Source organism: Saimiri boliviensis, chromosome 6 (genome assembly GCF_048565385.1).
Source record: "Saimiri boliviensis isolate mSaiBol1 chromosome 6, mSaiBol1.pri, whole genome shotgun sequence".
In the NCBI taxonomy this organism is placed as follows: domain Eukaryota; kingdom Metazoa; phylum Chordata; class Mammalia; order Primates; family Cebidae; genus Saimiri; species Saimiri boliviensis.
Window position 1 is genome coordinate 115,544,280 of NC_133454.1, and position 12,576 is coordinate 115,556,855.

Consider the following 12,576-nt stretch of genomic DNA (forward strand, 5'->3'; position numbering starts at 1 on the left):
TGTTTAAGGTAAGACTCGAACTGTAGAGAATTCTTAGGCCAGGGGAGGTGGCTCATGCCTGTAATCCCAGCACTTTGGGAAGCTGAGGTGGGTGGATCACCTGAGGTCAGGAGTTCAAGACTGGGTGGATCACCTGAAGTCAGGAGTTCAAGACCAGCCTGGCCAAAATGGTGAAATCCCGTTTCTTTCTTTCTTTTTTTTTTTTTTGAGACGGAGTTTCGCTCTTGTTACCCAGGCTGGAGTGCAATGGCGCGATCTTGGCTCACCGCAACCTCCGCCTCCTGGGTTCAGGCAATTCTCTTGCCTCAGCCTCCTGAGTAGCTCGGATTACAGGCACGTGCCACCATGCCCGGCTACTTTTTCGTATTTTTAGTAGAGACGGGGTTTCACCATGTTGACCAGGATGGTCTTGATCTCTTGACCTCGTGATCCACCCGCCTCGGCCTCCCAAAGTGCTGGGATTACAGGCTTGAGCCACCGCGCCCGGCCTGAAACCCCATTTCTAAAAAAACACAAAAATTAGCTGGGTGTGGTGGCACGTGCCTATAATCTCAGCTACCCAGGAGGCTAAAAAGGAGAATCGCTTGAACCCAGGAGGCGAAGGTTACGGTGAGCTGAGATCAGGCCGTGGCACACCAGCCTGGCTGACAGTGAGATGCTGTCTCAAAAAAAAAAAAAAAAAACAGGAAAAAAAGAGAGCGAAAAAAGAAATAGTTTTCTTCTTCTTCTTCCATACTAAAGGGACTTTTATCACATTCATAGTTACTAGTAATACTACATTTTGGGAGAGCCAATCTGGGAAAATTTCCCACTGCTACACATACAAAGGTTGAGAGTAAAGCAATATGCTTCATATATGTTCTTTGTTTTTAAAAAATCAACTTTTAAGTTCCGGGGCACATGTGCAGGATGTGCAGGTTTGTTACATAGGTAAACACGTGCCATGATGGTTTGCTGCAGAGATCAACCCATCACCTAGTATTAAGCCCAGGATCCATTAGCTATTCTTCCTGATGTTCTCCCTCCCCACCACCCCCTTCACATATATTCTTAATCTATAATCTCACAAGGATTAATATGCTTATTCATTGTTAATTCAAAAATATTTATAGAGCACCTCATAGAGCCAAGCTTGGGGAATAAAGCAGTGAACCAGGACAAAAGTTTCTGTGCTAGTAGGGCTGACATTTTGCTGCTAAGTGCTTGTAGGCCTACACCAGGTTTTAGATTTTACAAGTTTTCCCTCAAGCAGTACTTACTGCATCTCCAAGCCTCATTAACAGCTGCTGTAAAACCAAAAGGTCTCGGCAGATTAGGAAACGAGTACTGGCGATTTTATGCACAGCTCTGCACACAATATACCCTGCTGTGCTACTACCATAGAGCTGGGAAAGATTCATTCGAATATTCAAAGGCTGAGCTGTGAAGAGAAGAAAAACGGAGCTGAATGCATCATTGTTTTAATCAAAGAGGCATATTTGTTGCTCTGTCATTTACCTGGATTGAATCCCTTTTCCATTTCCACTTCTGTTTCATAATCCATTTCCCGTAAAAGTAGCCCAATGGCATGGATGGGGTTCCTAATCTCTTGCAGTTTACTACAAATGTCCTCCATCATATTTTCTCTATAAGGACAATTACAAAATTCTTATTACTACCGAGAATACCTAAGACAAATTCTATATGTCCTATAAGCTACATACATTATGAAACAAGGGAACCAGATAAAGGAATGAATATAATCACTCTGGCATAGAAGATACATTCCCTCTACATAGCAAATTTCCTCTCTTTTTTTTTTTTAAAAACAACACACAAAACAAATGTGAGAGGAACACTTTCGCTTTTTAGAATTTTAAGCTCAGTTAATTGTTAAACCATATTATTTTGAGGCTATTTCCAGAGTTGAAGTCATGTGTTAGATTTTCCGTTAAAAGTTGAAATATAGCCGGGTGCGGTGGCTCACGCCTGTAATCCCAGCACTTTGGGAGGCCAAGGCGGGTGCATCACAAGGTCAAGAGATCGAGACCATCCTGGTCAACATGGTGAAACCCCTTCTCCACTAAAAATACAAAAAATTAGCTGGGCATGGTAGCGCGTGCCTGTAATCTCAGCTACTCAGGAGGCTGAGGCAGGAGAATTACCTGAACCCAGGAGGCGGAGGTTGCAGTGAGCTGAGATTGCGCCATTGCACTCCAGCCTGGGTAACAAGAGCGAAACTCCGTCTCAAAAAAAAAAAAAAAAAAAAACCTGGAAATATGCCAGCCGGGCATGGTGGCTCACGCCTGTAATCCCAGCACTTTGGGAGGCCGAGGTAGGTGGATCACCTGAGGTCAGGAGTTCGAAAGCAGTCTGACCAACAATGTAAAACCCTGTCTCTAAAAAAAAAAAAAAAAAAAGTTGAAATATCTATTTAGAATCATAGCACATCAGTTTGACTTTAAGCTACTACTTCGAACACTCTTGAACATACATTAAAAACCCAACTTTGGTGCTAAACATTGCTGAATTTCCATTAGGAAATGCACTTTACCCTAAATTCTCCTTACACATCAATCGTGATCATATCTTCCAGAATCTGCTCTGCAGCCTTTTCCGGAGACTGTAGGTTATAACAACTCGTTTCCATTATAACTGACATATCCATAGTTACTGACTCTCCAATCAGCCGCAGGCATTTTACAAGACATAAGACATCTCGAGCGATATCCACATCTACAAATAAGAGAAAGTTAACATTCATGTCTTAAGTCAATGACAATCTACTGATTGATAATATATTAAAATGTTTGTAATTAAATGACAAGAAATCTAAGGTCTCAGAGATGCTTAGGTCTCCTAAGTGTTTATTAAAATATCTGTGGTGTGGTAAAGTGATCAAGGCAGGTCATTGTAGCAATCAATATTTTTTGTGTCTGTGTGAAATGAAGCATTAGGTTTATATAGAAAGGGGATTAAATATGAACATAACAATTATTATTACCATCAGATATGGTTGTCTCATCTTCTGTCAAAAGGTTCTCATAAGGCAGGAGATACAAATGATCCACTAAAGAGGAGGAAATAAGGAAAGACAGGTACCCCTAGAAATACAAATTTTCCAATTACATTCTTTTCAGTAAATTTTTAAAGGTATAAAATAATTGAGATGTGCATCTTATCATGAGGAAAGACGAGACAAACCCAAGTTGAAATACACTCTATGAAACAACAGGTGTAGTCTTGGCTGGGCACAGTGGCTCACACCTGTAATTCCACACTTTGGGAGGCCAAGGTGAGAGGATCATTTGAGCCCAGGAGTTCAAGATCAGCCTGGATATCATAATGAAACCCCATCTCTTAAAAAAAAAAAAAAAAAAAAAAAAATTAGTCAAGTGTGATGGCACTCAGCTTTAGTCCTAGCTACTCAGGAAGTCGGGGTGGGAGGATCACTTGAGCCTGGGAGGTTGAGGCTGCAGTGAGTCTTAAGAGTGCTACTGCACTCCAGCCTGGGTGACACAGTGAGACCCAGCCTCAAAAAACAAACAAACAAAACAAAACAAGTGTAGTCTTCAAATAATGTCATTCTCATGAAAGACAAATGCTGATAACAGTTTGAGTTTAAGCTAAAGAGACATAATAACTAAATATGTATTAGATTGGATCCTGCACTTTGGGAAGCTGAGGTGGATCACCTGAGGCCAGGAGTTTGAGACCAGGCTGGCCAACATGGTGAAACTCCGTCTCTACTAAAACTACAAAATTAGCCAGGTGTGGTGGTGTACCTGTAATCCCAGCTACTCTGGAGGCTGAGGCAGGAGAACTGTTTGAACTCAGGAGGCAGAGGTTGCAGCAGGCAACAGAGCAAGACACCGTCAAAAGAAAAGAAAGCCAGGTGTGTTGGCTCATGCCTGAAATCCCAGCACTTTGGGAGGCAAAGGCAGGTGGATCATGAGGTCAGGAGTTTGAGACCAGACTAGCCAACATGGTGAAACCATGTCTTTATTAAAAATACAAAAATTAGCTGGGCGTGGTGGTGTGCACCTATAATCCCAGCTACTCGAGAGGTTGAGGCAGGAGAATTGCTTAAACCCGGGAGGTGGAGGTTGCAGTGAGCCAAGATCGTGCCACTGCACTCCAAACTGGGCAACAGAGCAAGACCCTGTCTCAGGAAAAGAAAAAAAAAAAAAAAAAAAGATTGAATCTTGGATTAGGAAGAAAAATTACGGGCACAACTGGCAAAATTCTTTTTTTTTTTTTTTTTTTTTTTGAGACGGAGTTTCGCTCTTGTTAACCCAGGCTGGAGTGCAATGGCACGATCTCGGCTCACCGCAACCTCCGCCTCCTGGGCTCAGGCAATTCTCCTGCCTCAGCCTCCTGAGTAGCTGGGATTACAGGCACACGCCACCATGCCCAGCTAATTTTTTGTATTTTTAGTAGAGACGGGGTTTCACCATGTTGACCAGGCTGGTCTCGATCTCTTGACCTCGTGATCCACCCGCCTCAGCCTCCCAAAGTGCTGGGATTACAGGCTTGAGCCACCGCGCCCGGCGCAAAATTCTTTAAAATATAAACTATATATTATATTTGGCAAAGTTTGAATATAAACTGTATAGTATTATGTCAATATCAAATAACCTGACTTTTAAATTGAGCTGCGGTTATTTAATATCCTTGTTCTTAGATACATGCTGAAATATTTAAGGATAAAGGAGTATGATATCTACAACTAACTTTTCTGTAGTTCAGGAAAAAATATGTTTAGAGAATGACAAAAAGCAAATGGAAGTGAACAAATGAATTCAGGTGCTATTCTTGTAACTCTTTTTTTTTTTTTTTTGAGACGGAGTTTCGCTCTTGTTACCCAGGCTGGAGTGCAATGGCACGATCTCGGCTCACCGCAACCTCCGCCTCCTGGGTTCAGGCAATTCTCCTGCCTCAGCCTCCTGAGTAGCTGGGATTACAGGCACGTGCCACCATGCCAATTTTTTTGTATTTTTAGTAGAGACGGGGTTTCACCATGTTGACCAGGATGGTCTCGATCACTTGACCTCGTGATCCACCCGCCTCGGCCTCCCAAAGTGCTGGGATTACAGGCTTGAGCCACCGCGCCCGGCTATTCTTGTAACTCTTACCTTAAGTTGGAAATTCGTTCAATATAAGAAGTAAATAAAATAAAATGCAAAAAAAGTATAGATAATAACACAGAAAACTACTCCAATGAATGAATTACATTAGGGAAAAAAATTACAAATGCAAGTCCTAAAAGCTAACCACAACATTCACCAGACTAACATTCTGCAAGAACCACTGATTTTTTTTTTTTTTTTTTTCTGAAGGCATTTTGTTATAACACCCACTGAACTGTCTAAAGAAGTTCTTCTTTATGCTTCAGCTCCCTTACTTTTTTCAGCAGGCACACCATGTTTGTGTGTGGATTCAAATGTAGGGCAAGAGGATGAGAGAGGGCTTCTTGATACTGAAGACAACAGGCATAGAACTTGCACCAGAATTCTTGTTGTAAATTTCGAAACGCCTCCTGGGAGAATTCATACTCTGTTACACTTCCTTGAAGCTGACAAAGAAGAAATGAAATAAATTAAACTCTTGATGCCACTCAGGATCTTTGTCCACAAAAAATATAGTTGTCTAATATCATTATACTAAGCTACAGCCAAGTGAATATTCCTTACGTATTAAAGGCCATAGACTATCCAAATGTGTATCTAATTCTATAGTTAAAAGGTTTTTTTTTTGAGGAGTTTTGCTCTTGTTACCCAGGCTGGAGTGCAATGGCACAACCTCGACTCACAGCAACCTCCGCCTCCTGGGTTCAGGCAATTCTCCTGCCTCAGCCTCCTGAATAGCTGGGATTACAGGCACGTGCCACCATGCCCAGTTAATGTTTCGTATTTTTAGTAGAGACAGGGTTTCACCATGTTGACCAGGATGGTCTCAACCTCTTGACCTCGTGATCCACCCGCCTTGGCCTCCCTAAGTGCTGGGATTACAGGCGTGAGCCACCAGGCCCGGCCTAATTAAAAGGTTTAAACATTTATACTTCCAATGAACAAGGTCAAGTGAAGAATTCCAGTAATTCTTCAGTACCAATCTGCCCTATATCAAGATGGAAGGAATTCTTATTCTTTCTCTACCCAAACCTCACCTCACTTTCAACAGCCAAAGTAACTTCTTTTTTCAGTTCACTCCAGGAAAGATCCAAATTCCTCTCAGTTCCTCGGCAGAAAATCTAACATTAAAAGAGACACTTTAGACTTCTATATAACAGCCAAAACTGAATGAAAAATATTTCAGTTTAGAAGACATGGAAGCAATATAAAACTGTAAAATAGAGATTTGGCATACGTGGAACACACATCAACCGACAGAAAGTTAAGAAACTGAGTGTATTTAGTCTGGAGAAAGATGTACTGGAAAGATTCTTAAAATACCTGAAGAGTTGATTTATAGAAAAGACGTGTTCTATAAACTTCCAAAAGAAAGAAGCCACCAAAAGGACGTAGGCTTCCTTTTAAATGGTACAGTTAGGAAATAATAACTCCAGTGAAAAACTGGTCACTGGAGGTAGAGACAATTAAAGGTTGAATATCTATCAGAAAAACCTCAGAAGGCATTTGTTTTATGTGAGAGGTCAGACTAAAAGATTCCAATATACCTTTCAATTATATGAATTACTGTATTATAAATCTACGCATGAAGCTAAGGAGCAGTTTAAAGAAGCCTGTGGAAGCTGGGTGCAGCGGTGCACGCCTATAATCCCAGCACTTTGGGAGGCCGAGGCAGGTGGATCACTTAAGGCAAGGAGTTTGAAACCGTCGTGGTCAACATGGTGAAACCCCCTCCCTACTAAAAGTACAAAAATTAGATGGGCGTGGTGGCACGTGCCTGTAACCCCAACTACTCAGGAGGTTGAGGCAGGAGAGTTGCTTGAAGCCGGGAGGCAGAGGTTGCTGTGAGCCAAGATTGTGCCACTGAAATCCAGCCTGGGCAAAAGAGCGAGACTCTTCCTCAAAAAAGAAAAAAAGAAAAAAAAAAGTCTGTGCAACTTTTTAACTTTTTTGTTGTTGTTTTAGTAGAGATGGGAATCTTGTCATATTACCAAGGCTGGTCTTGAACTTCTGAGCTCAAGCAATCTGCCCACCTTAGCCTCCCAAAGTGCTGAGATTACAGGCGTGAGCTTCTGCACCTGGCCAAAAGCCTTTGCAACCTTAAAAAAATCTTTTTTTTTTGGTTTTACTTAAAAAAAAAAACCAAACAGCTACAGCCCCCATTGCCAGCCCAGCTTGGCTCTCTCCTCCGTCCTGTTACCCCATCCCCACTCCGCTGGTGGCCTGACTCCTACTCCTTGGTGGCCCCATCCCCCAGTTCCTCACAATATGGTTTTTACTTCTGTGGATTTAATATAAACTTCACCAGTTCCTCAAAAAAAAAAAAAAAAAACACAAAACAAAACAAAAAAAAAAACCCAAAAAAACCAGGGTCTCCCTCTGTTTCCCAGGCTGGAATGCAGTGGCATGATCAAGGGTCACTACACCCTCTACCTCCTAGGCTAAAGCAGTCTTCCCACCTAGGCCTCCTGAGAAGCTGGGACCGCAGGTACGTATCATCACACCTGGCTATTTTTCTTTTTCTTTCTTTTTTTGTTTTTAGAGATGGGATCTCCCTATGTTGCTCAGGCTCTACTCAAATTCCTGGGCTCAAGTAATCTTCCTGCTTCGGCCTCCCAATATTTTTAGATTACAGGTGTGAGTCACCACTACTGGCCAAATAATCCTTTTGTAAAGCACTGGGCTTCTCTTATAGTATGGCTCTGAAGCCAAAATTTTTAGAGTTTTCTTGAATCAGAACCAAGTCACACCTTCACTGTCCTAACAAAAATGTTAAAACAGTATAATCAAAACTAAACGAGAAACCACTTTAAATTTTTCTCAAGTACAGAGATTATATGCAGTGTAGCATGGTATCTTTCCAATACTGTAGGCACAGGTTTCATTTTTTACCTCTGGCATGCCTCACTGATTATTGGGAAAGTGGTCCCTCCTCCTATCCTCTACCTCTCCACCAGTAATATTACATTTAATGGAAAGAACATTAAACAAATTATAAAAGTATTTACAAACCTACACATACGTATACAGAAGTATGCTCAGTGTTTAATATACGCAAAAACGTGATAATTATTAATTATATAATATGGTAATAAAATAAGAAATAGTCTTAAATAAACAGTAAATTTTTTTTTTTTTGCTGACCTGCAAAGCCTTACATAAAGCTTCATTTGTGAATTGTCCTGGTGTAAAAAGACTCTGCAGATATATCTCCTGTTAGAACATTAAAACAAAAGTTACTATTATCCTAAACAAAATTTGGAATCCAACACGTAACACCAAAGTTTCTACGATAGGAACATGGCCATTTTACCCTTCTATATTTGGGCAATAACAGTTACATGTTTTCACATGGAAAGTTTGTAAAGCACTGGGATTCTCTTATAGTATGGCTCTGAAGCTGCAATGTCTTTGAGTCAACTGGAGGTACTACACTGAAAATGGTGTGCTCCTCACGGAGAGCTTCGTTGGGTTCCAGCAGAAAACAAGCTTTGTCAAATGCCAATCTTAAATGGAAGAAGCAAATCTAGTTTATTGGCGATATATATTGGTAAAAGAACAAGTAAAGGAAGCTGGTTTCTACACCATCTACGACAGTATTCATTTATTGCTCACATGGAAAAGAAATGGAACCAGTAATAATAGGTATTACATACAAACAAAACAAAACAAAATAAATAGCAATAAACTCTTGCAAGTAGGGAAATGCAATAGAGAGAATTAACATGGAAAATCTCACACTGCCTAATCATTTTGACCAACTCTCTCCATTAAAAAAAAAAAAAAAAAAAAAGCTCAAGGTAAATCATAACCTTATACAACGCTTGACCATTTACTTACTCTGGGGTCTTGATCACCTCTGATGACAATCTCTTCCTCTGGCAGAGGCTGCATAAAAACTGGATTCCACTGACCTGCAACATTACTAGAGACAAAGGAAGTCCACCAGTTTATATAGAAGTGATCAATAAAAATGAAACATATGCTGTTGGCAGTATCTGGGGGTGGGGGGGAGTATCACTGAATCCCCGCAATGATCAATTCTATTAAAAACCATTTTTTTTGGCCGGGCGTGGTGGCTCAAGCCTGTAATCCCAGCACTTTGGGAGGCCGAGGCAGGTGGATCACAAGGTCAAGAGATCGAGACCAACCTGGTCAACATGGTGAAACCCCATCTCTACTAAAAATACAAAAAATTAGCTGGGCATGGTGGCGTGTGCCTGTAATCCCAGCTACTTAGGAGGCTGAGGCAGGAGAATTGCCTGAACCCAGGAAGCGGAGGTTGCGGTGAGCCGAGATCGCGCCACTGCACTCCAGCCTGGGTAACAAGAGCGATACTCTGTCTCAAACAAACAAAAAACATATATATACTTTTGAGACAGAGTCTTGTTCTGACACCCAGGCTGGAATGCAGTGGCGCAGTCTTGACTCACTGCAACCTCCACCTCCTGGGTTCAAGTGATTCTCCTGCCTCAGCCTCCCGAGTAGCTGGGATTACAGGCGCTGGCCACAACGCCCGGCTAGTTTTGTCTTTTTAGTAGAGACAGGGTTTCAACCATGTTGGCCAGGCTGGTCTTGAACTCCAGACCTCATGATCCACCCACCTTGGCCTCCCAAAGCGCTTGGATTATAGGTGTGAGCCACAGTATCCACCTAAAAACATGCCCAGTTAAAAACTTTTTTTTTTTAAAACAAAGAAACATTTTTAGCAGAGCCTAGTTTTAATACAGGGTTTCTTACTAAGTACCTTCCTAAAACTGAAACTCATTGTTTCAGATCCCAAGCCCAATCTTTAATGTCATTTTAACACTAAGGCATCACATACAAAGAATAGCTAACTTTCTTTTTTTTTTTTTTGAGACGGAGTTTCGCTCTTGTTACCCAGGCTGGAGTGCAATGGCGCGAACTCGGCTCACCGCAACCTCCGCCTCCTGGGTTCAGGCAATTCTCCTGCCTCAGCCTCCTCAGTAGCTGGGATTACAGGCATGCGCCACCACGCCCAGCTAGTTTTTTGTATTTTTTTTTTTAGTAGAGACGGGGTTTCACCATGTTGACCAGGATGGTCTCGATCTCTCGACCTCGTGATCCACCCGCCTCGGCCTCCCAAAGTGCTGGGATTACAGGCTTGAGCCACCGCGCCCAGCAAGAATAGCTAACTTTCATTCTACATTTACTATTTTCTAGATATTAATGTTAGATGCAGTTTTAGACATTATTCATGTATGCCTTATAATTCTTTGAAGGATATAGTACTTCTGTTTCACAGATGCAGAGAGTGAGGCTGAGGATATATCACAGCTAGTAAGTTGCACAACCAGGATTCCTACTCTGCTCCAACTCTACAGCCTGTGCTTTCTGACCACTTTGCTCAAACGCCATCTATAAGGGGTACTTCAGTGCAATGGTGCAATCTGGGCTCACAGCAACCTCCACCTTAAGGAGTACTTTTTATCTTTGAGGTATGGCTTGGGGTCAACCTGGGGGGCAATTATTCCTATAAATCTACCCTAGGTTCTAGGGTTATCAGAGCCCCAGAGGGTTCAATTAGTTGAGTGGTCCTCAAGCTGTGTAACAAGGTATCTTCTACAGGTGTTTCAGGGTTAGACAAATGTTTGCTTCAAAATTGTTTTTTATTTTTGGTGAGTCAAACTTAGCAGTGGAGGGCTGTTTATTAACTTTAGTGACACTAAGGTTAAGTTCTGACAACCCATTATCATGGGACCAGCTGAAAATTGGGTTTTAAAATATATTTTTTAACTACCTAAAGTTTGCAAACTAATATACATATTAAAAAATATTAGATACCAAATATATCTAATATTAGACATAATCAACATTAAATTGTGTTATAATTTTATACTCATAAAATGCTACACATTCATAGCTCACTGAAGCCTGAACTCCGAGGCTCAAGCAATCCTCCTGCCTCAGCTTAAGGTACAACATGCTACCACACCTGGCTAGTTTATTTTTCACAGGGACAAGGTCTTGCTATGGTGCCCTGGCAGGTCTTGAACCATGGCCTTAAGCAATCCTCTCATCTGAGACTCACAAAAATGCCTGGATTACAGGTATGAGCCACTACGCCTGGCCCTGTTCTAAAAAAAATTTGAGAAGCACAGCACTTGTCCAATCTATTTCTCATCTCATAGGGAGAAAACTGAAAACACAAAAGAGCTATAGTGTCCTAAGGAAGATGCAAGAATCAGGAAGTTTTTGCCATAGAAATAAAGAAAACACCCAGATTAGAGGTATTTTGGACATATGGTATCTCTCCCAACAAACATGGCATTTTCTTTATCTTAGTCCAACCCCAAGAATTCTCATTTTGTCTTAAAACAAAAATGTAAGAAAGAACACAAAAGGCACAAGAGGTATTTCAGGAAGACAGTAACAAAAGGAAAACCCAGGGTGGAATTCTTCAAATGAAAACCCTTGACTTGGTTCTACATAAAAAGTTCTCGTCTTCTTTTCTTCTTCCTTTTTTTTTACTATTTTTATTTATTTATTTATTTTAATTTTTATTTTATTTTATTTTTTTGAGACGGAGTTTCGCTCTTGTTACCCAGGCTGGAGTGCAATGGCGTGATCTTGGCTCACTGCAACCTCTGCCTCCTGGGTTCAGGCAATTCTCCTGCCTCAGCCTCCTGAATAGCTGGGATTACAGACACGCGCCACCATGCCCAGCCAATTTTTTGTATTTTTTTTTTTTTTTTTTTGAGACGGAGTTTCGCTCTTGTTACCCAGGCTGGAGTGCAATGGCGCATCTCGGCTCACCACAACCTCCGCCTCCTGGGTTCAGGCAATTCTCCTGCCTCAGCCTCCTGAGTAGCTGGGATTACAGGCACACGCCACCATGCCCAGCTAATTTTTTTGTATTTTTAGTAGAGACGGGGTTTCACTATGTTGACCAGGATGGTCTCGATCTCTTGACCTCGTGATCCACCCACCTCGGCCTCCCAAAGTGCTGGGATTACAGGCTTGAGCCACCGAGCCCGGCCCCGATTTTTTGTATTTTTAGTGGAGATGGGGTTTCACCATGTTGACCAGGATGGTCTCGATCTCTTGACCTCGTGATCCACCTGCCTCAGCCTCCCAAAGTGCTGGGATTATAGGCGTGAGCCACCACGCCCGGCCCTATTTTTATTTATTTATTTTTTTCAGACACAGTCTCACTCTGTCGCCCAGGCTGGAGTGCAGTGGTGCATCTTGGTTCACTGCAACCTCCGCCTTCTAGGTTCTGAGTTCAAGTGATTCTCATGGCTCAGCCTCGCTTCCCGAGTAGTTGGGATTACAGGCATCTGCCATCACGCCCAGATATTTTTTTGTATTAGTAGAGACAGGATTTCACCATATTGCCCAGTTTGGGCTCAAACTCCTGAGCTTAAGTGATCTGCCTAGCTTGGCCTTTCAAACTGTTAGATTGCAGGCATGAGCCATGGTGCCCTTGTCTTCTTAGCATAAAATT

The 12,576-nt window shown here is 41.9% G+C and overlaps 1 protein-coding gene across 2 annotated transcripts in view; it reads right to left on the reverse strand.

Annotated features, from left to right (window-relative positions):
• NUP160 (nucleoporin 160) overlaps positions 1-12,576 on the reverse strand; it is a 76,016-nt gene that overhangs the window by 36,480 nt on the left and 26,960 nt on the right. For both annotated transcript variants that reach the window (XM_074401469.1, XM_039471226.2), the window contains exons 10-17: positions 8,949-9,033; positions 8,253-8,321; positions 6,146-6,229; positions 5,384-5,554; positions 2,984-3,083; positions 2,550-2,715; positions 1,498-1,625; positions 1,260-1,420 (exon numbers count right to left, since the gene is read on the reverse strand). In XM_074401469.1, coding sequence (XP_074257570.1) covers positions 1,260-1,420; positions 1,498-1,625; positions 2,550-2,715; positions 2,984-3,083; positions 5,384-5,554; positions 6,146-6,229; positions 8,253-8,321; positions 8,949-9,033 — 964 coding nt within the window. The remainder of the gene's footprint in view (positions 1-1,259; positions 1,421-1,497; positions 1,626-2,549; positions 2,716-2,983; positions 3,084-5,383; positions 5,555-6,145; positions 6,230-8,252; positions 8,322-8,948; positions 9,034-12,576) is intronic.